This window comes from Amblyraja radiata, chromosome 21 (assembly GCF_010909765.2).
Source record: "Amblyraja radiata isolate CabotCenter1 chromosome 21, sAmbRad1.1.pri, whole genome shotgun sequence".
NCBI lineage: Eukaryota > Metazoa > Chordata > Chondrichthyes > Rajiformes > Rajidae > Amblyraja > Amblyraja radiata.
Window position 1 is genome coordinate 35331758 of NC_045976.1, and position 26954 is coordinate 35358711.

Here is a 26954-nt window from a genome sequence, read left to right on the forward strand (position 1 = left end):
CACCAGGGAAGAGATTGTTTATAAGCAGGCCAGTGAGAGATGGTCCTTTAGCTCCTACATATCCTCTTGAATATGAGAGCCCTGTTGGTCCTCAGTGCCGTTCTCCTAGCTGTTTATAGCAAGAAGACATTCATTGGGTGAGTGCTGTTTTTGTAGAGCATGTGAGTCCAGTCAAAGGATGAAGATATCCAGTCTGCCCTCCAACATGCCGTGAAGGAACTGGCACCTCGTTGCATCGTTGAATGATTATCCGTGGCACTCACTGTGGGTTTAGGCCCTTTACTAATAGCTTTCTGGTAACCTGCAAGGTTCACTCACACCGACATCCCCACCATTTCTACCAGCCCCATGTTAGGGTGAAGTTGATTAATGGCTACAGAGACAAAAGAGAAAGATCCAAATTCTTCTCCAGAGAATTGATTCCATTCTAAAACTTGCCGGTGATTCACGCAAGACCCTCTGACCAAATTCACCTGACCTTTCCCCACAACACCCACCCACCACCACAGTGTGAAGCCATATCCCACCCCAATGGTAGTTGTTTGCACCTACATTAGACTTAGACACAGTGCATTCTTCTTCTTATCGAGTCCACACACAAGATTAGAAGTTGTTCAGCCAGAGCTGAACACACTTCTCGGCATCTGCACAATGGTGTCTGTCTTGCGCTTCTTGTGCTTCTTGTGCGTGGTGGTGGAAAGATTGGTTGAAACAGGGCCGCGACGTGAACGCTCTTTCCTTGGCCCCACACAGTGCATTGATTAACTGAGAGAGAGGGAACATGAAGTCTGAGGTGATTTACAAATTTAACTTAAGTCTTTTCCTTTGTAATGTTTATGGTTAGACAGTGAGAGATTCCATCTTGTACACTAGAATTGGTATTGTTTTTGTTTGTGGGGGGTGGGGGGGGTAGGAGAGAGGTACTTATTGATGGGGTAAAGTGTGTATGTATTATTTTACACCCAGTATTTAGTAATGATGTCTTGGAAAACTTGGTGATGTTGCGTTCTTAGAATAAGAATTACAATGTCTTGTCTGCATACCGTAATGCCCCTGTCCCACTTAGGAAACCTGAACGGAAGCCTCTGGAGACTTTGCGCCCCACCCAAGGTTTCCGTGCGGTTCCCGGAGGTTTTTGTCAGTCTCCCTACCTGCTTCCACTACCTGCAACCTCCGGCAACCACCTGCAACCTCCGGGAACCGCACGGAAACCTTGGGTGGGGCGCAAAGTCTCCAGAGGTTTCCGTTCAGGTTTCCTAAGTGGGACAGGGGCATTACTATGAATATATAAAGAAGAACGTGAAATAGAAGAGGTGATTGTTCACCTGCCAAGTTAAAGTTTATCGTTCTAAAATGAGGAATGGGAGCAAGAAGTCGGTTCACTGTGTGCTAACTCAGTGCCGAATGTTCTCTTTGCCTCATCGAGGCAGATCAGTCATGTAATTCTGCCAATACTGACTACAAGTAATATTGCATTTTTTCAGCCACTTGACAAAAATGGTCTCTTAAGTGGAGCAATACAGGTTTTCAATTGTTATTTTCCATTTTTAACTTTTCACAGTGACCAGGTTCTTCGGATCACTGTTAGGGATGAGGCACAGCTCAACCTGGTGAGATCCCTTCAGGAAGAAGAGCATCTGAATGTAAGTTAACATGCACAAATAGAAATACATTACATTATTGTTAATTATGTAAATTTAAACTAAAACATTAAAGTTTGCTTTTTCAGCTAAATCGGGAACAAGACATTGATTTGTTTCACTTCTCTAGTTCTGACAAAAACTTGTTTTTTTCTCTCTACAGAATGCTGTTTGAACTGTTGAATAATTCCAGAAGTTTGCGTATTTATTTCAGATTTCCAAACCTGCAGGATTTTATTTTTCACTAACTTGTTTCCATTTTCTTTCAACCTCATTTATGTGGAGAGAATGTTTCCACTAGTGGTAGAGTCTAGGACCAGAGCGCACAGCCTCAGAATAAAAGGACGTACCTTTAGAAAGGTGACAAAGTCGAAATTCTTTACAGAGGGTCGTAAATCTGTGGAATTTATTGGCACAGAAGGGTGTGGAGGCCAAGACAATTAATATTTTTAAGGTGGAGTTTGATAGGTTTTTGATTAGTAAGGGTGTCAAGGGTTATGGGGAGAAGGCAGGAGAATGGGGCTTGAGAGGGAAATATAGATCAGCCATGATTGAATGGCAGAGTAGACTTGATGGGCCGAATGGCCTTATTCTGTTCCAACAACTTATGACTTGTTCTGTCATCTTTGATGCTTTATTCTCAGCAAAGCAAAAACACTTTACAGGTCAGTTCAGGTTAGTAAATAAAGATTACAAATAAGATGGTACAGTCGACACCTTCTCCCTCCTAACATTAAGTACTGGAATAATGGTGATTCAGTTGAACTGTTGGGATAAAAGAATCCTGGAAACTTCCTTTTTTTTTTCAAGGTTGAAGTTTCAAGGTATTTTATTGTCACGTGTACAAATTAAGGTACAGTGATATTCGATTTACCATACTGCCACACTAAAAAAAGCAACAAGACACAAAACTACACAAAAATTAACATAAACATCCACCACAGCAGTTTCCCAACATTCCTCACTGTGATGGAATGCAATAAAGTCCAATCTTCTTCCCGTTTTATTCTCCCACGGTCGGGGCAATCCAACCATCTGCGGTCAGGGATCAAGCCCCCATGTTGGGCCGATCGAAGCTCTCGCGTCAGGGTGATAGAAGGTCCCCCGCGCGGCTTGGAGCTCCCGAAGTCGGTCTCTAACCGAGCACCACGATGTTAAAGTCTGAAGGCTCCTGTGGTTGGAGTTGCGAGGTCGATCTCCGATAGGAATCGCGAGCTCCATGGTGTTAAGTCCTGCAAGTTCCCGCGGTTGGAGCTCCCGTAGTTGGTCCCCAGCAGAGGCCGCCGGCTCCAAGATGTTAGGCCGCAGTGTGGACGGAGATAAGATACGGAGAAAAAAAATCGCATCTCCGCCGAGGTAAGAGATTTAAAAAAGTTCCCCCTAACCCCCCCCCCCCACACATAAAACAAGCTAAAGAACACTAAAACATACATTTAACACACTCTATAAATAACAAAGAAGGAATGGACGAGACAGACTGTTAGCGAGGCAGCCATTGCTGGCGCCACTAGATTTTTTCAGAGTATTCTGGGCCTTCTACAAATAATACAATGCCAGGAAGGACATTATTGCCATAGAGGGAGTGCAGAGAAGGTTCACCAGACTGATTCCTGGGATGTCAGGACTGTCTTATGAAGAAAGACTGGATAGACTTGGTTTATACTCTCTAGAATTTAGGAGATTGAGAGGGGATCTTATAGAAACTTATAAAATTCTTAAGGGGTTGGACAGGCTAGATGCAGGAAGATTGCTCCCGATGTTGGGGAAGTCCAGGACAAGGGGTCACAGCTTAAGGATAAGGGGGAAATCCTTTAAAACCGAGATGAGAAGAACTTTTTTCACACAGAGAGTGGTGAATCTCTGGAACTCTCTGCCACAGAGGGTAGTCGAGGCCAGTTCATTGGTTATATTTAAGAGGGAGTTAGATGTGGCCCTTGTGGCTAAGGGGATCAGAGGGTATGGAGAGAAGGCAGGTACGGGATACTGAGTTGGATGATCAGCGATGATCATATTGAATGGCGGTGCAGGCTCAAAGGGCCGAATGGCCTACTCCTGCACCTAATTTCTATGTTTCTATTATAATCTGAGATTTAGTCTCATTCATCTCCTCATTTCCAAAATTTTCTGCAAAGTTTTGCTCTTATCTATTATATTGACTTCCACTGGAGATAATCTGCCTTCTTCATTTTATCCAATCCCTCATAATCTTGGAAAAGTTTACCTACCTCTGCTGTCACATTTTGCCATTCTAGTTATAGGAACCTTGTGTTTCAAAGTCTCCCTCCATAACTTTCCCCTCTCAACTATGATACAAGCATCAACCTACACGACCAATTCCAAAAGACGTGGTCTACGTTTATGGACCTATTACAAGCATGAGGTGCAATAGTAATTTTAAAAATAAATAAATAAATAAATGGTATCAGGACCTGGCATTGGGAGGTAAAACAACAAAAACAGACTTGGTTGGTAGTCTTTCTGCGGAGTTTAATGTTATAATAGAGCGATTGTCCTTACTTTCTTTTTCTTTCTTTTCTAGGGTCTACTTTCTTACTTTACTTCCTTCTCTAACTTCTTTTCTAAGGGGCTTTCTTTTCCCAACACTCTCCTGCACTTCACAACTCTTGCGCACCTTCTTTACTTTCCTTACTTCTATCTTTTTCTTAAAGCTTAAAAAAAAAAATGAAGCGGTACAAAAAATGTATTAAGATATATGTGTTGTGTGTTATTGTAATTTACCGTACTTCTAATAAAAATAATTAAAAAAAAAAAAAACCTACACGATACATTTTCCATCACCTTGACTGCTCCTCCCATAGAGAATATCTCAAAATGCAGCCAAAGGAAGATGAAACTAGGCTTTATAATTCCATTACCAACATCGGGGCTTCCTGAGATGTTTTACAAACAACGGAGTAAGGTCTCGACCCGAAATGTCACCCATTCCTTCTATCCAGAAGTGCTGTCTGTCCCGCTGAGTTATTCCAGCATTTTGTGTCTATCTTCGGTGTAAACCAGCATCTGCAGTTCCTTCCTGCACAATGGAGTATTATTACTGTGTTGTCACTGTAGGGATGTAGAAAGTGTAGCAAGCAACCTGCCCACAGCAATTAGATAATCATCACAAGTTCTGTTTAATTATTGTCCATCAAGCCATAAATATTTGCCTGGAGTAAATTTTTATCGGAGAGGGAGATGTGGACTTGGTTTAATTTCCTACTCAAAGAATACTTCCAACAACAAAGATAGACACAAAATGCTGAGTAACTCAGTGGGACAGGCAGCATCTGTGGAGAGAAGGAATGGGTGATGTTTCAGGTCGGGCCCCTTCTTCAGTCTGGAGTCAGAGGAAAGGGAAATGAGAGATATAGACGGTGCTGTAAAGAGATATAGAACAAATGAAAGATATGCAAAACAGTAACGGCGATAAAGGAAACAAGCCATTGTTAGCTATTTGCTAGGTGGGAACAAGAAGCTGGTACGACTTGGGCGGGCAAGGAATGGAGAGCGAGGGAATGCCGGGGTTACTTGAAGTTAGAGAAACCAACCAAGAACTTAGTACTACAAGGGATCTGTCAGCCTGGATTGCACAATGTCTTGTACGAGTTCATACATTTTATGAATTTTTAACTTGGTTTCAATGGACGGGCCAGTGAGAAATCCTGCTGCGATTCAATGTGCTGCATTTATTGATTTGTATATTCAGTGCTCAAGATACAAAAAACAAACATTCCATCGTTGGCCGACCTTTTTTTTGCTTCTGCTAGGAGTCCACACCCGTCAATAACTGCAAGTTTCTCATTATTAGGTCGATTTCTGGAAAGAATCCAACAGCCCTTCACTGCCTATTGACATCCACGTCCCGAGAGAAAATAGCCAATCAGTGAAAGTTTTCCTGGAGCTCCATGGCATTGATTACTCTATCTTGGTTGAAGATCTCCAGGTATTGTCTGCCATTCACCTGTTGCCTATAATGAATTGTGCCCCATATTTATCATCCTGATCTGGCACAGACTCTGCCATTGCTGGTTAATATTAGTATGAAATTGCTAATGATCTGCTGTTGACTTTTTCAGGCACGATTGGATGACGAGCACAAGGAAATGTTGCTGTCTCAGCATAAGGAGCGTAGCACCCGCACGTTCAACTATGCTGCTTATCATACGTTGGAGGAGGTAAAGTCAAACACCAAATCAAAAAAACAAAATATTCCAGTAACAAAATAGTGACGATTTTTAAAAATCATCTCACTCCTGGATGACATAGAAGAATGATGCATGTGCGCATAATGCCCCAAAGGACAGGCACTGGTTTCAATTTTGCACGTGTGATAGACTGACTTCATTGACCTCCTCTCCAAAACACTCACATCTGCACTCTTCACATCTGCATTAGTCAATGTCAACCATGGGTGTTCAAGGGACTTGAAGCTTTCATTAATTCTTTATCCTGAGATCACACACTCATATGTTTTTTACTCAGTTACAATGGATGGCCCGATGATGAATTCTGCTGAGAATCAAGGCTCCACATTTAGTTGTATGCAAATTTAGGCTTTATTTTGAAAATCTTGTTGCGGCCATGTGGTCAATCGCAGAAACATAGAAAATAGGTGCAGGAGTAGGCCATTCGTCCCTTCGAGCCTGCACCGCCATTCAATATGATCATGGCTGATCATCCAACTCAGTATCCTGTACCTGCCTTCTCTCCATACCCCCCGATCCCTTTACCCACAAGGGCCACATCTAACTCCCTCTTAAATATAGCCAATGATCTGGCCTCAACTACCTTCTGTGGCAGAGAATTCCAGAGATTCACCACTCTCTGTGTGAAAAATGTTTTTCTCATCTCGGTCCTAAAAGATTTCCCCCTTATCCTTAAACTGTGACCCCTTGTTCTGGACTTCCCCAACATCGGGAATAATCTTCCTGCATCTAGCCTGTCCAACCCCTTAAGAATCATTAGTCAGGGGACCAGAACTGACCTCTAAACCAAAATAGTGACCCTCTTCCAGCTACTTTTACACGTAGAGGGAAGTTCTTATATGGAGTGAGCTGTCAAGGGAAGTAGTCGATGTAGGTACAATGACAGCATGTAAAATAATTTTGGACAGATACATGGAGAAGAAAGGTTTAGCGGGATATGTGCCAAATGCAAGTACATGGGACTAGCTCAAACAGGCAACTTGATCAGCATGGATGAGTTCGGCTGAAGAGCCTGTTTCCTTGCTATATAACTTGACTCTACTTTCCAGCTTCTCAGTGGTTGATTTCAGAGATGCACTAATCTCCATTTTCTTGACTGGGTAAATAGTCAAAGCGTCATCGAGTTGTGTATCACGATACAGGACCATCAACCCAACTTGTCCATGCTGAGCAAGTTGCCTATCTTTGATAATCCCACTTGCTTTCATTTGGCCCATATCCCTCAAAACATTTTCTATTCACATAACTATCTAAATATGTTTTAAATATTGTAATTGTACCTGCCTCTGGCTTGTTGCTTCTAAGGTCCCCTTTAAGTCTTTCCCCTCTCACCTTAAATGTATGCCCACTAGTTTTAGACTTGCCTACCCTGGGAAAATGACTGTGATCATTCAACTTACAGTATATGCGTCCCTTGTGATTTTATCTACCTCTGTAAGATCGATCCTCAGCCTCCTATGCTCCAGGGAAAACATACCAGACTCTCCTTATGACTCATCGATCCAGCTTAATGACATCCTTCCTGTAGCTAGGCATCCAGAACTACACACAATACCCCAAGTACAGTCTCACCAAGGTCTTATACAGTTGTAATATGACGTCTCAGGTGTTGTTCTCAATGCCTTGACCAATGAAGACTGATGTGCCAAATGCCTTCTTCACCAGTGCCGCTACTTTCAGAGAACCATATCTGTTCTGGGATTTCTCTTTGCTCATACATTCTCCAGGGCCATGTTGTTTACCATGTAAGTCCTGCCCTGATTTAACTTACGAAAGAGCCACACTTTGTGCTTGCCTAATTTAAATTCCACCGGCCATTCCTTGACCCCTCTTTCCCAGGTGATTTCAACTCTCTTCTAACCTTAGGTAACATTTTTCACTGACCATTATACCACCAATCTTGATATCATTTGAAAATTTACCAACCATGTCAAATCCATTCTCATCTAACTAGTTAATAGAGATGGCAAATTACCGTTGACCCAGGGTGAATCGATACGGCACACCACTGGTCACAGACCTCCAATCTGAAAAAGCGAAGTGTTCACTACCACCCTCTGTCTCCTACTATTGCCAATATTGTTTCCAATTGGCTAGCATTCTCTGGATCCCATATGATCTAATGTTACAGACCAGTCTACCATACGGGGTCTTGTCAAAGACCTTGATAATGTCCAGACAGACAATGTCTACTGCCATGCCCTCATAATCCTCTTGGTCACCTCTGCATAAAACTCAATTAAATGTGTGAAATGTGATTCCCTGTGTACAAAGCCATGCTGTCTATCCCTAATCAGTCCTGGTAAATAAATAAAGACACAACATGGGCCACCCCCCAGTCTTACTGTACTTAACCCGTGGGTAAAGATGATGCTAATATCTCTGCCAAGGCCCCCATCTTCCCACAATGTCTTAGGAAACACTTGGTCAGACCACAAGGATTTATTCACCTTCCCACACTTCAAGACCACTGGCAACTCCTGCTTTGAAATGTGGGTCGGTTTCAAGGCATCATTATTCTCTTCCTTGAATTCCCCAGTTTCCACTACCTTCTCTCTAGTAAACGCAGCTGAAAAAAATTAACTCAGGCCTTGCCCATCCCCATAGATGACCACATTGATCCTTAAGGACGTATTCTCTACACAGATGATCAAGGGAGACAACACAAGGTTAACTCATTGGTTTAAACACAAAGTGAACTGACTAATGCGCATTATCTCTTCCCCAGATCTATGCATGGATGGACACATTTGTGACTTCAAACTCAGGTCTTGTCAGCAAGATGCAGATTGGAGCTACATTTGAAAACCGGCCAATCTACGTCCTCAGGGTTAGTATCAACTGGTGCTGACTCGCCACTGAATCTTGTGACAGTTCAACAGAACCCTCACCTCATCTGACAAACAAATATGACTAAAACTCACATAAAGTTGCCACGGTGATGAAAATAAAGTTTCCATAGCATGCTCTCTGAGCTGCCTGAAGCCAGTAATGAACTGAAGTGTCCGAATCAGGCTTCAAATTAGACCTGGTTTATGGGTGTAAAACAGTTGCATCAAAGGTATACAATGAGAGACTTTGAGGACTTCCAAAGTACTCTGGAAGCACCCAATCTGATTTTGGATTGAGACATCTATCCACCGTTCTGAAATGACCATCTTAAACATATGGTCAATTTAACAAAATATTGGAAGCCACAGTAACCGTCCTGCTCATTTTGTACCTTGTTTGATATCAGTATTAAAAGTGACTTTCTGCCTATTAGTTCTCAATCCATATCAGTATTTTCCTCACAACATATGCTCAGACCTTGTTGACTAACTTTCTGCGTCAAAAACCTTTTGAAAAAGGTTTCAAATGACACAACAACCACTGGTTGGACCTCATTTGTTCAGCTGGTCAGGGCATCAAAGAACTCCAGTAGATTATTCACTTGTTCTTGAATTGCGCATCGCTCCCAGCCAAAGGACGGACACACTGACGTATACTAATACTGTCTGTTTAAAACAAAAGCAGTCATCGTTAGCCACTCTTTGTGACATTGCCACTCCCCTGTCTTCCCACAGTTCAGTACTGGTGGCATCAACCGGCCTGCTATCTGGATGAATTCTGGAATCCATGCCCGCGAATGGATCACTCCAGCGACTTCTCTCTGGTTTGCCAACAAGGTATGGTGTAGATGAATGTGATTGCAAGAATAATCGTATGGCCCCCATTTGTGCAACAAGACACTCTCCCTTGCCATTGTTTTACTTCTGTACAAAGTAAATACCCATAGTGAGGAAGGGATGGAAGCAAAATGGGACCTAAGATCTATACGCCATCACTCATGTAACTCCAAGACTACATAAGAAAGACACAAATTGCTGGAGTAACTCGGCGGGTCAGACAGCATCTCTGGAGTAACATGGATAAGTGACGTTTCAGGTCGGGACCATTCTTCAGACTGGTCGCAGGAGGGGGAGGGGGGGGGGGGGAAGGAAAGCTGGAAAAGGGGTCCAGAACAATGAGTCACAGTTTAAGGATAAGGGAAAAGTCATTTAGGACCGAGATGAGAAGAACATTTTTCACACAGAGAGTGGTGAATCTGTGGAATTCTCTGCCACAGAAGGTAGTTGAGGCCAGTTCGTTGGCTATATTTAAGAGGGAGTTAGATGTGGCCCTTGTGGCTAAAGGGATCAGGGGGTATGGAGAGAAGGCAGATACAGGATACTGAGTTCGATGATCAGCCATGATCATATTGAATGGCGGTGCAGGCTCGAAGGGCTGAATGGCCTACTCCTGCACCTATTTTCTATGTTTCTAAAAGAGAAGGAGCAGCATAGAGCATGGCCAGTAATAGGTGAACAAGGTGAGGGGGTTATTTGATAGGCTGAGTTTACAGTTTTCAGCGTGGTCTTATAGAGCTATAACAGGTATGGAAGATAGTGTTGTACACTCTACTGGAAAATGCCTGTGTAGAAATCAGATGCAGTGATTCAACTTCACAGCTGAATAACCTCCTGACATTCACAACAAAAGCACAGGTACTGTGATTATGAGTGGCCAAAGAATATTGCCAGCCAGAGGATAGAACAGTAAGCGAGGGATGGGGTGAATTTAGAAGGAACTCCAGCTATGGAAAGATCCCGACACTTAACAACAGTATTTGATTGTGTCTTTTATGAAGGTTGCCAGTGAGTATGGCAGTGATGCCACTATAACTTCACTCCTAAATACAATGGACCTCTACCTGGAGATTGTTACAAACCCTGATGGTTTCCATTTCACCCACACTTCTGTAAGTACAATAAACAAGAAAGCAAACTAATACAGTGTGTGTAAGTCTGTAATGCAGATTCTGTAAAACAGATAAAATGGCGGAAAAGAGGGAACAGGACAAATCAAAATAGGACGTACATGGTAAATGGTAGGGAATTGAAGAATGCAGGTGAACAGAGGGATCTGGGAATAACTGTGCACAGTTCCCTGAAAGTGGAATCTCATGTAGATAATAATAATAATAATAATAAATTTTATATTTAATGGGCGCCTTTCATACAAAATCTCAAGGACACCTTACATAGTAATCGGAATAAAAACATATAATCGGAGTAAAACAAGTAATTAAAGACATCACAATGACACAAATTAAAAACAGAATTCAATCCAAAAACAGAAAATCAAAAACACAGTGTGAAGAGAGAGCAGCGGCAACCAATTCGTGCCAGCGTCCACTCTCCCTTCACGGCAGCCATCTTGGACACAGACCTACAAGACTACAGTTAGACAAAAAAAAATCATCCCCCCACAGTGGATAGCACTGTGGAGGGAGGCACAATGTCCAGTCCCCACCCCTTGTTCACCCCAAAGTCAGGCCTATTGGGGCCACCGCAATTGCCTCTACGGAGGCCCGATGTCCCTGGCCGTTCTCACCGGGTGGTCTTGCCCCGGCGTCGGGAGAGTCCTTTCGGCGGCTGGGCCACTTGGAACGGCCGCTTCTTGGTTGGAGCCCGCGGCTGCCGAAGCCGACAAGGCCGCGCCGGTTTGGCGCTCCTAGGCTCCAGATGAAAAAGTCGGCGACCGCTCTCCTCACTGCCGCCTTGCCGCCTCTACGCACGCCGCCTCTCCGCACGCCGCCTCTCCGCTCCGCAAACCCGCAGCCCGGAGATGTTGCTCACGGCGATCCAGCTCGCCAGAGCTCCAGCGCGGCGACCCAGGCAAGGCATCGCCCGCTCCGCTCCGCTCCGCTCCGCTCCAGCGCTCCAATGCAGTGCCGCCACGCAGGCCGAGGTGCTGGGTGGTTCCCGCCAAGAAACGGCGCTCCAAGCCCGCTGGTAGGCCACGACGACGGGTCGACGGGCAGCCCGGAAAAAAGGCTGCCACACCGACCAGGTAGGGACCTATAAATAAAGTAACACCTACCCCCCCACATTAAAAGACCATATCCCCTACAAACAAAAAAACAGGACTCACTAAAAACTAAAAAAAAACGAATTTAAGACGGACGGCTGCTGCTAGCAGCCGTTCACCAAGATGGCTCCAATAGGGTGGTAAAGAAAGCTTTTGGTGTGCTGGCCTTTATAAATCAGAGCATTGAGTATAGAAGTTGGGATGTAATGTTAAAATTGTACAAGGCATTGGTGAGGCCAATTCTGGAGTATGGGGTACAATTTTGGTCGCCTAATTATAGGAAGGATGTCAACAAAATAGAGAGAGTACAGAGGAGATTTACTAGAATGTTGCCTGGGTTTCAGCAACTAAGTTACAGAGAAAGGTTGAACAAGTTAGGGCTTTATTCTTTGGAGCGCAGAAGGTTAAGGGGGGCTTGATAGAGGTCTTTAAAATGATGAGAGGGATAGACAGAGTTGACGTGGATAAGCTTTTCCCACTGAGAGTAGGGAAGATTCAAACAAGGGGACATGACTTGAGAATTAAGGGACAGAAGTTTAGGGGTAACATGAGGGGGAACTTCTTTACTCAGAGAGTGGTAGCTGTGTGGAATGAGCTTCCAGGGAAGGTGGTGGAGGCAGGTTCGTTTTTATCATTTAAAAATAAATTGGATAGTTATATGGACGGGAAAGGAATGGAGGGTTATGGTCTGAGCGCAGGTATATGGGACTAGGGGAGAATACGTGTTCGGCACGGACTAGAAGGGTCGGGATGGCCTGTTTCCGTGCTGTAATTGTTATATGGTTATATGGTTATATGGTTAAGATGTTGTCCCTTCAACAAAGAAAAACCCTATTGACATTCAAACTCTTGAGAGCAATGATGTTGGAGCTTTGTAACAGAATATTGTTTTGTTTTTGTACACTCCTCCCTGCCTGTCTGCTGTCTCAGGCAGAACCAAAGTATTGTAATGTTGCACTCAATACAGTGTAGAGCTTTCAATCCCTTAATCTCTCCATCCTGAAGATCACATACATTCACTTCCTTGACATTGGCTGTTTCATACTCTCCTTCGGTCACTGAACTCTATTGGGCAACTCCAAACCCGTTTTCAGCCTCTCTAGAGATGCAGAATGTTATAAATCAAATGTGGTCAACCACTAATTCTTGCCTCCATTATCACCTGTTCTCCAACACCTCGGGTTGAAGTTATCTTCCCCCAGTTAAAATCCCCAAATCTCATCTCTCTGTTCTTCTGTGCATTCCATCTCATGCCGATAGCCACCTGGACCTCACAGTCTGCAAATTCATTCCTGAACTCATCTAATTTACCATTTCCACCTCCTTTCTGCAATGTATTCATTCCTTTAGTCACTCCACATAATATCCCTTCCTCTGTCACACCACTGACTTCAACACTGTTGCACAACTACCAAACTCTTTGTTAAAGGTCATGGAATTTTGTAGTACAAGGACCGTAAGATGAGGTAAAGCAGAGCCAAATGGAGAAAGGTTTTTCCCTACTTTATTCCAGCAATGCCTTGCTACCTCATCAATGTGTGATCAAGATAGTTTAATTTAGAAATGCAGCATGGAAACGGGCCTGTCAAATCCTCACCAAACATCAATCACCTGTTCACATTATAGGTGCACAACCTATTATCCGAAAGCCTTGGGACCAGACACTTTTCGTAATTCGGAATTTTTCGGCTTTAGGAATGGAAGATTTTTAGCGTAGATTTTAACGGCTGGCTCAGTGGTAGAGTGCTCGGCTCATATCCGCAAGGTCGCGAGTTTGCGCCTCGATCCCGGCAGTTACTCGATCGCGAGTTTGAGTCTTCAATGTAGTTTTTTCTTGCAGAATAGGAGAGAATAGGGAGGGTTAGGCTGGGATCATTCTCTGCGAGATGATCTTAGTGTGGGAGACAAGTGTAGGAGAGGTGTACTGACTGTGTGGGCAGAACTTTGGAAGTGATTGCCCACCATTCTCAAAAGCCGCTGTGTCTCCCTGTCCCTGGGATAGCAGGGGGCGATCAAACAGCACAATACCCCCCTCCCCCTCCAACTCCAGAGGAATCCGCTCCCCGATGGGCCGCTACGGCGACAAGTGGCAGTTCGCCCACAGCCCGAGCTGCGCCACCCCAAGAACAAGACTTACCTTGCACACCATCAGCTTCTGCCCCTACGTGTTCCTCTGGAGTTGGAACGGAGCTGGGCTGCTGTTGGCTGTGGGTCTCTGGGATCTCCGTGCTTGCAGTGGGCCTGGGGGTTGGTGTCCCGTTGGTCCTGACGTCTCCGGTGACTGGCACTGACCTGCTGGCATCGCCGACGTGAAGACAGTGCAAAGCCCCCGCGCTGGTGCAATGGGCGGGGAGCTGGAGAGGGGAGGGAAGGGGTCACACACATGGCCGGGAAGCAGAGGGGTGTAGGTGGGGTGAAACTGAAGGGAGCGACAATCTGCTGCTGCCTGCCCGCTGAGTTAAAAAGTTCCCACGCAAGACTCACGATACACTGTGTATCGTGAGTCTACCGTGGGAACTTTTTAACTCAGCGGGCAGGCAGCAGCAGATTGTCAATTATTAACCCTCCCGCGCAATATACCCTCACCTTCTCTTTTATGAATGGGGATTTAGTTCCCCTTTCTTCGAGGACCGACCGGAGGTTCCGCTGTCACCTCTGCGGGCCGCCCTCGGTGAACGTCTTCAAGGACCTTTCTTCAAGGACCGAAAAAATGTCCGCTATTCGGAGCTTTTCGTTATTTGGAATTTCGGATAAAAGGTTGTGCACCTGTAGTTCTATTTTACCCCAATTTATCATCAATTGTCTACACACTTGGGGGTAATTTACAAAGACCAATAAACCATCCAATTTCCCTCTACTAACACTCTACTCTGCCTAGCGGAGCTGGTCCTCACCCTCAACAACTTCTCCTTGACTCCTTCCCACTTCAAGTCCAACGAGGAAAACATTGTAAGGGGAAAATAGTTTCTGAATTTTATAGATAATGATGGGAAGATGGAATTCATTTATATTTTAGAAAGTGTTCAGGAAGGAACTGCAGCTGCTGGAAAATCAAAGGTAGACAAAATTGCTGGAGAAACTCAGCAGGTATGGCAGCATCTATGGAGCGAAGGAAATAGGCAACGTTTCAGGCCGAAACCCTTCTTCAGACTGCTATTTTAGATTCAGACTATTTTAGAAACTGATCCTCTAAATATAATAATACTTTTTAACAGAACCGTATGTGGCGCAAGACCAGATCAAAGTATTCTGGCGAACAATGTATTGGAGTTGACCCAAATAGGAACTTTGATGCCAATTTCGGAGGTAAGATTACATTGAATAACCCGATGTAGAATTTATATTATGAATCAACAACTCCAGGACAGTCCACATGTGATGTTTCCAGATTTCATAGAAACATAGAAAATAGGTGCATCAGTAGGCCATTCGGCCCTTCGAGCCTGCACCGCCATTCAATATGATCATGGCTGATCATCCAACTCAGTATCCTGTACCTGCCATCTCTCCATACCCCCTGATCCCTTTAGCCACAAGGGCCACATCTAACTCCCTCTTAAATATAGCCAATGAACTGGCCTCAACTACCTTCTGTGGCAGAGAATTCCACAGATTCACCACGCTCTGTATGAATTTTGTTTTTCTCATCTCGGTCCTAAAAGATTTCCCCCTTATTCTTAAACTGTAACCCCTTGTTCTGGACTTCCCCAACATCGGGAACAATCTTCCTGCATCTAGCCTGTCCAACCCCTTAAGAATTTTGTAATAAGAATTTTCTATATGATCCCCCCTCAATCTTCTAAATTCTAGCGAGTACAAGCCGAGTCTATCCAGTCTTTCTTCATCTGAAAGTCCTGACATCCCAGGAATCAGTCTGGTGAACCTTCTCTGTGCTCCCTCTATGGCAAGAATGTCTTTCCTCAGATTTGGAGACCAAAACTGTACGCAATACTCCAGGTGTGGCCTCATCAAGACCCTGTACAACTGCAGTAGAACCTCCCTGCTCCTATACTCAAATCCTTTTGCATCTTTCATTGCATCTATATTACATTTGCAGCTGTTCAGCTGTATAATGAGTAACAAGCAGACTTTTTGTGGTTATTTCATGGTGCACAGATCAAGGCTTGTGAGTGCAAGGATCCAGTTCCTGTCCAGCCTTGATCCCGTGTACAAAAAAGCAGTTATTCCCCTTAACATAGACAAGCTAAGCCAAAGCTCATTGTTCACAGCCAAGTGATTTACATACTGGAATCATTATTTCCAAAATCTAATCAATAGGTTTCAATGATTTATTTGAAATGTATTAATACTTGGGAGTGCAATTCAATTGTGATCTAACGACAGTGTTCAGATTAAACTGGAATATTATTGAGGTATTTAAATGAACTATGAATGAGCAAAAGATTTAAGAGCAGAACAAATTGAATAACTTATTATCAACTTATGAACCCAACACAACTCTCCATTATACAGCACCATTTGCAGAGGTCAGCACCTGGTCACTATCATGCTTCGATGAAGGAACCTCTAACTCTCTCCTGCCACAAAACAAGTGAGTTGCCAGGTGGGACAGACATTGTTCTGGCAGCTGATGGATGTTGTGACCTAAGAGAATCGCCCGAGCTGTAAAGCAATGACCCTTGGCAGATGAAGTCAGCACTGGTCCATTTGTGATTGCTGGTCATCAACATTATTTGCCTAAGGGCCTGTCCCACTTAGGCGACTTTTTAGGTGAGTGCAGGAGACTCTGCGCTCGCCACTTGGTCGTCACATGTTCGCTGGTGATCTCAGGTGAGTCTCCTTCATGGTCGCGAGGAGTTCCCGCATTCTGGGAACCAATTGCGGCTTCAGTATGGTCGCAGCAAATTTTTCAACATGTTGAAACATTTTCTGCGACCAAAAATTGGTCACCATGGAGAAAATGGATACTTTTGTAGTCGTAGGTGCAGTGGTAGTGGGGTTGCCATGTCGTTGTAGGTAGTCGAGGCAGCCGTAGCTAGTATTAGTTAATCTCCTTTGCTGACCGGGCATTTTCATTGGCTCAAAAATGTAAGCACGAGTTTTCAGAGCCAAGGAACACCGACTGGTAATGTTATTTGCCCGCGAAACTTCACAGCTGTGTATCTCTGGCATTAAAAGTTGGTTGGCTTCTTAAAGGTGTCTCCACTCCTTCTCCCCCCTTTTTTAAAGGACTTACCGTACACTGTGCTAGCCGTCTTTAACCTTCCTGTTCATCGCGGTGTGTGTCTGTATCACCTTGGCTTTGCACCGTGTGAATTTCAGACAGTGCTCCCCCACTTTCCCTGGGCCCCGCCTTTGCAGTGTGGTTGTGTTTGTGTCTGTCCCGTGTCTGTGTCCGTGTCAGTGTTTCTGTCCATTGAAAAATCATCTATGTGGGACAGGCCCTGAGCCCTTTGCCTAAATATTTCATTGTTCTTGAAAACTGAAATTGCAGTATGTTTATGTCTGGAATTTTCAGTTTCACATTCCTTAACATATCCATTCCCCTTTAAATAATAAAGGGCAAGAAAATCACAACTAAAACTGGGGATTCATGGAGAGGACCGGCCATTCTTGCCATAGAGGGAGTACAGAGAAGGTTCACCAGACTGATTCCTGGGATGTCAGGACTTTCATATGAAGAAAAGCTGGATAAACTCGGCTTGTACTCGCTAGAATTTAGAAGATTGAGGGGGGGATCTTATAGAAACTTACAAAATTCTTAAGGGGTTGGACAGGCTAGATGCAGGAAGATTGTTCCCGATGTTGGGGAAGTCCAGAACAAGCGGTCACAGTTTAAGGATAAAGGGGAAATCTTTTAGGACTGAGATGAGAAAAACATTTTTCACACAGAGAGTGGTGAATCTCTGGAATTCTCTGCCACAGAATGTAGTTGAGGCCAGTTCATTGGCTATATTTAAGAGGGAGTTAGATGTGGCCCTTGTGGCTAAAGGGATCAGGGGGTATGGAGAGAAGGCAGGTACAGGATACTGAGTTGGATGATCAGCCATGATCATATTGAATGGCGGTGCAGGCTCGAAGGGCCGAGTGGCCTACTCCTGCACCTATTTTCTATGTTTCAGTCCAAAGGGGTTAGGATTGAGAATGTATCCTTACACGAGTCCAATCAAGCCATGCAGAAGTATTGAACACCTGTCCCTTTACCTCATTCCTTCTCACCATCCAAAACAAAAACACTCCTTAAGGCAAAGTAATGATTTACATGTACTTCCTCCAACTTCATTTATTGTGTTCAGTATTGTATCGTATTTCTTTTAACTTTGAAGAAAACAAATCCAGAGTGGGTAATGGGTTTGCAGAATACTTCAGTCTACATGGAGGCCCTGAGCTTCAGGTCACCAATCACTTTAATTCTCCACCCTGCTCCCACCATTACTTCTGTCTTTGCCCACTTACACAGTTCCAACAAACAAAAATATAAGATTAAGGAATGGCATTTCAACCACTGACAAAGCACATCATAACTTCAGGATTCAAGAAAGAGTCTGTAGATTCTACCTGAGCTATTGGGTATTTCATTCATTCTCTTTTAGCTCAGATTTCCAGCCATGTTCTGTATCTTATAGTTCCAGTATCGTCTTTTTTCCCCCTGCTCATTTATTTCCTTCCATTAACACCACCTTCAGACACATCAGCTGCAATTAACAAGAGTTCACTATCCCTCTCAGCCAGCACTACCATCATTTGCCTTATTCAGTTTTTTCTTGGTTTCCCGCCACAGATGCTCACTTTTTTTCTTCATCACTTCCAATTTTTTACATTTTAAACAACATTTAAAAGGCATTTGGACAGGTACATGGATCGGAAAGGTTGAGGGACATGGGCCAGGTGGGACTAATGTGGATGGGACATTTTGGTCAGCATGGGCAAGTCGGGCTGAAAGACCTGTTTCCACACTGTATGACTATCTCTATAACTCTTAACTAAACCTTGTGAAAGAAAATCCATTTGAAATGTGAACTGTTTCTCTCTTCACAGACACTATCCAACTTGCTGAGTATTGCCAGTGATTTTCTGCTTTTAATTCAGATTTCATGCATCAGCCATATTTTGTTGCTTTTTAGAAAGGCTTCAATGTTCATTTTAATTAACAGGACCCGGAGCCAGTGGCGTTTCTTGCGCATCCACGTACTATGGACCTTATGCCAATTCTGAGAAAGAGGTCAAAGCCATTGTTGACTTTGTCAAAAGCCATGGAAATTTCAAAGTCTTCATTGATGTTCACAGCTATTCCCAGCTCTTACTTTTCCCTTATGGTTACACCAAAACTGTCCCAAAGGACTATGATGAGCTGGTAAGTCACAGTTTGTTCTACAGAGGTACACCTCTTGGCACAGGTTCCAATATCAGCTTACGATCTATTTAACTTTTGTTGTTCATTAATATCATTTCTTATGTCTTAGTTCAAGGATGTTGACATTGGTACTGTTCTCATTTTCTATACAGGCAATATGTTGTCTCTTTATAGGAAAATAGATATTAAATTACATCTAAAATAAGGTGGTGATGAAATTTTGGAACACATAACCGATAGAGGAGTATTCTATATCTGATTCCTAAGAAAGTTTGTGATAAACATACAAATTAATGATTAATTATGGCAGGACAGAGTTGTGGAATGAAATGAAATGCTTGATTGGAATTCAATGTAAAATGGAGGACACATTTTTACGGTTATCATTTGGATCGGAATAATTGACAAGCATCATGGCCAATGTGCAGCAAATACACTTCTGTGTAGTTAAGGGAGAGTAAACAAAAATTGGATTAGGGGTTAAGTAGAACAAAGATCCATTAGAAAAAGGGGTCAAGACCTCTAGCGGTTCAATATATATTGAGCAATACTGTCATTCTAATAATCAAAGGATAGCTTTATTTACAAGGCCACTAAAACCTAGAGATTAGAGAACATTCGGAGAAAAATCTTCCCAATCATCCAACCACAAGAATTCCATAATTTCCATTGGCAGGCTATGGATAAAATAAAAAAAAACTATATATGATTTCATAATTTAATATTTAGTAAAGGTTGTCTTGCATTCTTTGCAAGAGAGAGTTCATTTATATTATTGTGGGTACAAGGTAGGGGCAAGTTAATTGGAAACTATTTACCCAAAGAGAAGATTTGCAGAGATTATTCTGGAATTATTCTGTAATAACACTTTTTACCTGCTCTTAAAAGTGTCTTCATTTGCATGTATATTTGATTAAACAGAAAAAAACCCAATTTCTTTCTGCAGTTAGATCTTAGCAAGAAATCGATAACTTCATTGGCATCATTGTATGGCACCAAGTATAGATATGGACCCATTATTACAACAATCTGTAAGTATATATCCACAGGGACGAACAAATGCAATCAAATTAAATACGATTTGTATCTGTTACAACCTTTACCTAAAGTGTCCAAAACAATAGTTTGTAAACTTCCATGTTCTTGCAGAACTGGGCAAGTAACTTGGTACGAAGCTTGATAGACATGTGCAGAAGATATATTAGGATAATAGATTTGGACCATGTCCTCAACCAGATTGATGATAGAAATTGTTTCTTCTTGGGTACATTATATTAAAATAATTTTTAAAGCATCCAACATTCTCAAATGTATAAAGTCCTAAATATGAAATAGCATTCCCATCTTTTCTTATGTTACATTTCTAATGACATGGAGGAAGGCCATTCGGTCTATCAAGTCCATGCTAGCTGCCAGAGAAATTCCACGTCACCCAATATTCTCTGTAACCTATTCTGTCTACATGGCCATCAATTCTATCCTGATGTTCCTGCCACCTACCTATTTTAGGGATCATTTTCACCAATTAACAATATGAATGACAAAAAGATAGAGAATAAGTTATAAATATAGTGACAAAGGGCAAATTCAAGATTATATAAAAACGAAAGATAAGATCAGAATGTGTCTTGACAATAAATCATGTTGGCATGATATTAAGAAATTGGAATAAAAGTATTTGATGTGCAACAATTCTTGTAATAACCAACTAGACACAGGTCAAAGGATAGCTTTATTTACAACGCCACTAAAACCTAGAGATTAGAGAACATTCGGAGAAAAATCTTCCCAATCAGCCAACCACAAGAATTCCATAATTTCCATTGACAGGCCATTCCATTTCCATTGTCAAAGATGCGTTGCTTCCCTCGCCATAAATCAGGTCAAATTTATTGTCATAACCACAAGCACAGTGAGGTACAGGTACAATAAAACTCTTGCACGCACACACTCAGACAACACCCAAAACTATAATGTATACAGAAATTACACAGAAATTCTACAAGACAGTGGAAAGAAAAAGACTGCAGTGTAAAAGACTGCAGTGTAAAAGGCAATTAGAAAGAGATGGTCCCCCGTGTTCTGTTATTGAGGTAGGATTAGGGTTGTGAAGGGACCTTTTTCTGAAACTGATAGTTGTAGGAAAGTAGCTGTACCCCAAGCTTGCTATAAACTGCAAAGGTTTGATTCTTTAAATGTTTAACACAACATCAAGGATAAATCTGGCCATGGCAATTGTAATACTCGCCAACACAGACATGGTACTTCATGGTAAACAGATCATGTGACAGTTAAATGTAAGTACTTTGTTTCCCCATTAGATCAATCCAGCGGTTCCTCTATTGACTGGGCTTATGACTACGGCATCAAGTATTCTTTCTGCTTTGAACTGCGTGACACAGGTCGTCATGGTTTCATTTTACCAGCCGATCAGATTATTCCAACAGCCGAAGAAACCTATCTGGGACTGATTGACATTTTCAATCATGCCAGACAAAACCCCTATTAAAATAAATGTTAAATATTGCAGCAATTCCACTCCTAGGAACTTAAGCATCAGAACTAATTTTGAATTGTTCTTTTGAATAAAACATGCAGAATGTGATTGCTTTTATGGTTATTCTTTGCTCTGAATCTCACACGGTAAACAATTGTGAAACACGGAGTGAAACTTTATTCTGTATACAGTATGCCAAGATCTTGCAAGATCAACATTTGTTTCCTTTTAGCCTTGTCCAATTTTTCTACATGCAGTGAAGCCACGGTATAGGGTGATTTCACGAAAGGTCACTGGAGCATAAATCCTCACCCACGTGACCGCAAAATCCAACTGGGGTACAAGCGTCACTTCCGGTACATGTTAGTGATGCTGAAAACGCGCACTTTCACACCCGTTAAAAACCGTGAAAACGGCCCGTTTTTGAGCTGTAAATAACTGTGCCAGTCGGGGTGACCGTGAGACACAGTTATCTAACTTTACAGTCCAGAAGATAGATAAAAACGAAGGTAAATACAAGAGGGAGCTGAAGGGGCAAAAACAGCGGAAGTGGTTAGCGGACATTCGCCATGGAGATATAAAGATCGAAAATATCGGGAATTATCGCGTTTGCTCGCTGCATTTCATCAAAAGTAAGGCATTATTGACGTTTTATCTTTATTCATTTGTTATATGAAAAGTTTTAAAAGTGAAAAATCCGTCAGTAAAATTGCAAAATCGCCCATGGTTCTCAGGTGGGTTTTAACATGCAAAATTAAAACGCTTCTGAAGCTACATTTACCATTTAAAATGAAAACTGACAATTATCCCATTCCTTAGCTTGCATCTGAGTAAGATTTATTTCAAAACTCATTGATAGTTTACGATTATTTAAATGGTAAATGTAGCTTCAGAAGCGTTTTCATTTTGCATGTTAAAACCCACCTGAGAACCATGGGCGATTTTGCAATTTTACTGACGGATTTTTCACTTTTAAAACTTTTCATATAACAAATGAATAAAGATAAAACGTCAATAATGCCTTACTTTTGATGAAATGCAGCGAGCAAACGCGATAATTCCCGATATTTTCGATCTTTATATCTCCACGGCGAATGTCCGCTAACCACTTCCGCTGTTTTTGCCCCTTCAGCTCCCTCTTGTATTTACCTTCGTTTTTATCTATCTTCTGGACTGTAAAGTTAGATAACTGTGTCTCACGGTCACCCCGACTGGCACAGTTATTTACAGCTCAAAAACGGGCCGTTTTCGCGGTTTTTAACGGGTGTGAAAGTGCGCGTTTTCAGCATCACTAACATGTACCGGAAGTGACGCTTGTACCTCAGTTGGATTTTGCGGTCACGTGGGTGAGGATCTATGCTCCAGTGACCTTTCGTGAAATCACCCTATACAGACATGGTAACACGCTAAAGGTGTTTGTGATGCCTCTGGAATCTTATGCCCCTGTCCCACTTAGGAAACCTGAACAGAAACCTCTGGAAACCCAAGGTTTCCGTGCAGTTCCCGGAGGTTGCAGGTGGTTGCTGGAGGTTGCAGGTAGTGGAAGCAGGTAGGGAGACTGACAAAAACCTCCGGGAACCGCACGGAAAGCTTGGGTGGGGCGCAAAGTCTCCAGAGGTTTTCGTTCAGGTTTCCTAAGTGGGACAGGGGCATAACTTTGTGTGCAGCATGGTCTTTTTAGCCTAATTGCCGTGCGTATCAGAGAAATCATGAAATAACAAAGTGGCAAATTAAACTCTGGAGAGAGACTTTTGTTTTCATGACATAGGTCTAATTTTATGCTGATACAGATAACTGATGGTGTAAATAATGGGAAAAAAGTATCATACTATTGTTGGCTTCTTTGTGGAAGTAACACTTTCACATTCAGTCCCCAAATCTTTTTAATTTTTGGCATGAAAGGAATCAGTAAGTCTCAGCTCAGCACCCACAATAATCCAAGATTAGGAACTTCAAGTAATTATAGGTCCTTTCAATCTCTTGGACAGACAACAACTGCTGATTTTAGGGTTTCTGATAGGATTGATGCTGAAATTCTATTTCCTCCTATCAATCAGTCTCAGAAACTATCCATTATATTAAATGGGATCATCTCATTTGTCAGAATACTAGTGTGTTTCGCTTAAATACAAACACTGCAGACATTACTCCAAATGTGACCTTATCTGTATAATCTCAGCAAAGCCTCTTGCTCTTATACTCCAACCTTATGGCAAACCTTTCTTATTGGTTGCTGTATCTGGACAGTTATTTCCCTGCATTTCTTAAACCAGATTCCTTTGATTTTTTTCGACTACAATATTTACTGTTCTCACGTGTTTTGAAAATATGTTTTCCTATTCATCCTTCCAAAGTGAATAGCCTCTTGGTTTCTCATAATTACATTCCAACTACCACGTTTTAGTCCACTCATTGAACCTGTATCCATTTGCAAAATCTCCAATTTCTCCCTAATCTCATTTTCTCATCAAGCTTGGTATCGTCAGCAATCTACCAATCTGAACATTACATATTTTCCCCATCTTTTAGGCATTATTCTATCCACACTGATACCTTACCTCCAACACCAAGAGTTGGTACTTGTTTTGTAACACTCTAATCAAATGCCTTTTAAATAGCCAGATATAGTACCGCCACTGGTTTCTGCTTTTACCCGTTCTGGTTGCATCTTTAAAATAGTTAATAGATTCATTATCCCAATATCCTTTTTAATGTTAACATTGCCTCAATCTGCATGATTTAAATGCTCTTGTTACATTCCTAATAATGGATTGTGCCACTCTGCGGCCTACAAGATTTGTTAATATGGTGTAATATTATTTTCTGCCTCCTTTTATAGAAGCAGTATTGCATTTGTTCCCTTAAAATCTGTTGGGACAATTCCAGAATCTAAGAAATTTTGCATGATCTGTGGAACTCCGCTAGTCACTGGTGGAGTTCCACGGGGATTGGTGCTGGGGCCGCTACTCTTCACGTTGTACATTAATGATTTGGATGAGGGGATTTGTGGCCAAGTTTGCAGATGATACGAAAATAGGTGATGGGGCAGGTAGTGCAGAGAAAGCACGGACGCTGCAGAAGGACTTGGACAGGTTGGGAGAGTGGGCAGATGGAATATAGTGTAGCAAAGTATGCAGTCATGCATTTTTGTAGTAGGAATAAAAGTGTAGACTATTTTCTAAATGGGGAGAGAATCCAAAAATCGGAGGTGCAAAGGGACTTGGGAGTGCTGATGCAGGATTCCCAAAAAGTTAATCTGCAAGTCGAATGGGTGTTAAAGAAAGCAATCATAATACTAGCAATTATTTCAAGATTGCTAGAATACAAAAACAGGGATGTAATGCTGAGACTCTATGGCGCTGATCAGGTCGCATTTGGAATTTTGTGAGCAATTTTGGGCACCATATTTGAGGAAGGATGTGTAGGAACTGCAGATGCTGGTTTAAACCGAAGATCTGAAGAAGGGCCTCAACCCGAAACGTCACTCGTTCCATCTCTCCAGAGATGTTGCCCGTCCCGCTGAGTTACTCCAGCATTCTGTGTCTATCTGAGGAAGATAGACACAAAATGTTGGATTAACTCAGTGGGACAGGCGTCATCTCTGGAGAGAAGGAATGGGTGACGTTTCGGGTCGAGACCCATCTTCAGACTAATGTCAGGGGAGAGGGAGATACATAGATAAGGAAGTGAAGTGGGAAAATAGGACACAGGGGTTGGAGATCAAGGAAGATGTAGAATAAGTCATTGTTAGTTGGAAGAAGCTAACAACAAAGCAAACACATAAAATGTAGTCGGAAACAGTAAGATTGGTCAGAGAACTGGGAAGGGGAGGGATGGAGAGAGAGAGAGGTAGCAGGGTTACTTGAAGTTAGAGAAGTCAATGTTGATACCGCTGGGGTGTAAGCTACCCAAGCGAAATACGAGGTGCTTTTCTTCCAATTTGCACTGACAACGGAGGCCCAGGATGGAAAGGTCAGATTGGGAGTGGGAGGGGGACTTAAGAGTGCTGAGCAACCGGTAGGTTTAGGTGGACTGAGCGGAGGTGTTCAATGAAACGATCGCCGAGCCTGCGATTGGTCTCGCCAATATATAGGAGTCCACACCTGAAACAGCGGATACCGTAGATGAAGTTGGAGAAGGTGCAAGTGAACCTCTGCTTCACCTGAAAAGACTGTCAGGGTCCGTAGACAGAGTTGAGGGGGGAGGTATAGGGACAAATGTTGCATCTCCTGCGGTTGCAGGGGAAAGTGCCTGAGGAAGGGGGTTCCCACTGTTAGGATGCCAGTGACCTACTCCTTAATCCCACCTTTATTATTTTCTGTTTTTTGAAACAAGATCATTCGCATCTTGAATCGTCCTGTGATTTCAGCAACATGCTTTTATTCTTATCCCAGTCCAAATACAGGTTGTTACCTAGTCAAAGTGCGATTGCCTCTTGGAGCAAGGGATATTTTGGTTTATCTGATGCAATACTGAAGTTCAGACTCCAAGCCAACAATTCTGAGCTGAAGTTCATCAAGATGCAAACAGTTCTTGTAGTACTGGGACTCCCATTAGACTTCACCATAGTTTGCAGTGATAACACATCAATTTAATTGCTTTCCTTATGAACCCCATTTTATATATTGAATCAGCTGAAGTTTATATTCATTTCATATTTAGCTTGACTTACTTATACCTACCTTTCAGTTAATTTCAGAACAAAAGTAAACCAAGTCAATAAACATGAAACAACATTTTAAATACTCACTACTTTAAACTTACATGAACCACCACAAATATTGGAGGCACAATGTAGCACCTCTAACCCCCTGTATTTAATGCCCACACTGATCAAATTCCCATATTAGCACTGTGGCACATTGAAGCACACACTTGGATAATTTTTAAATGGTCTCCAGCTTGGATTATGCAGGCCAGTAACAGCATCAATACCACAATTCAGGAGAGATTGGCTGTTTCAATATCACACTGTGATTAAATTTCCTAATAGAGCCAAGTGAACAAATCACCCTTGGCAAGAGACCATCTGGTTCTCTTAATAGAGTCAAGTCAAGTTTATTCGTCACATACACATACGAGATATGCAGCAAAATGAAACGCAATAACTCTGAAGTTACTGGGCTATAACAGTTAGAATTAAAACCTGACCTCAAAAACACAAAAAGGTCATTAAATAGCCATGCAAACATTTCATAATTTAAAACATTTTATTTAAAAATATAGATTTTTCACTTTCAAACCTAAAACGACAGCACTTGATGTGTCCACAAGTCACAATCATCCAACTAGCTTTCACCGATCCAAGAAACAAGAGTAAAATACGAGGGATACCATGTCCTTCTGAAAATAAATTGTGCAGCTTTTATGACTCTCCGATCTGCTCCACATTCTGATTATGGTGG

General features: G+C 42.4%; 1 protein-coding gene across 1 annotated transcript; it reads left to right on the forward strand.

Moving 5' to 3' along the window:
• Positions 1–72: 72 nt before the first annotated feature.
• On the forward strand, positions 73–21657 carry LOC116984895 (carboxypeptidase A1-like). The gene is made up of 11 exons (XM_033039283.1): positions 73–137; positions 1562–1643; positions 5449–5583; positions 5717–5815; positions 8574–8675; positions 9412–9513; positions 10515–10625; positions 14953–15043; positions 18853–19052; positions 19999–20083; positions 21374–21657. The coding sequence occupies exons 1-11, from the start codon at positions 73–75 to the stop codon at positions 21559–21561; spliced, it is 1260 nt and encodes a 419-aa protein (XP_032895174.1). The 3' UTR covers positions 21562–21657.
• The last annotated feature ends 5297 nt before the right edge of the window (positions 21658–26954 follow it).

Excerpts from the sequence above, each read along its gene's own strand:
- LOC116984895 (XM_033039283.1), top strand. The coding sequence starts at position 73 with ATGAGAGCCCTGTTGGTCCTCAGTGCCGTTCTCCTAGCTGTTTATAGC. Across the intron at positions 138-1,561 it reads AGCAAGAAGACATTCATTGG|TGACCAGGTTCTTCGGATCA; the intron begins GTGAGTGCTGTT and ends AACTTTTCACAG. Across the intron at positions 1,644-5,448 it reads AGGAAGAAGAGCATCTGAAT|GTCGATTTCTGGAAAGAATC; the intron begins GTAAGTTAACAT and ends TCTCATTATTAG.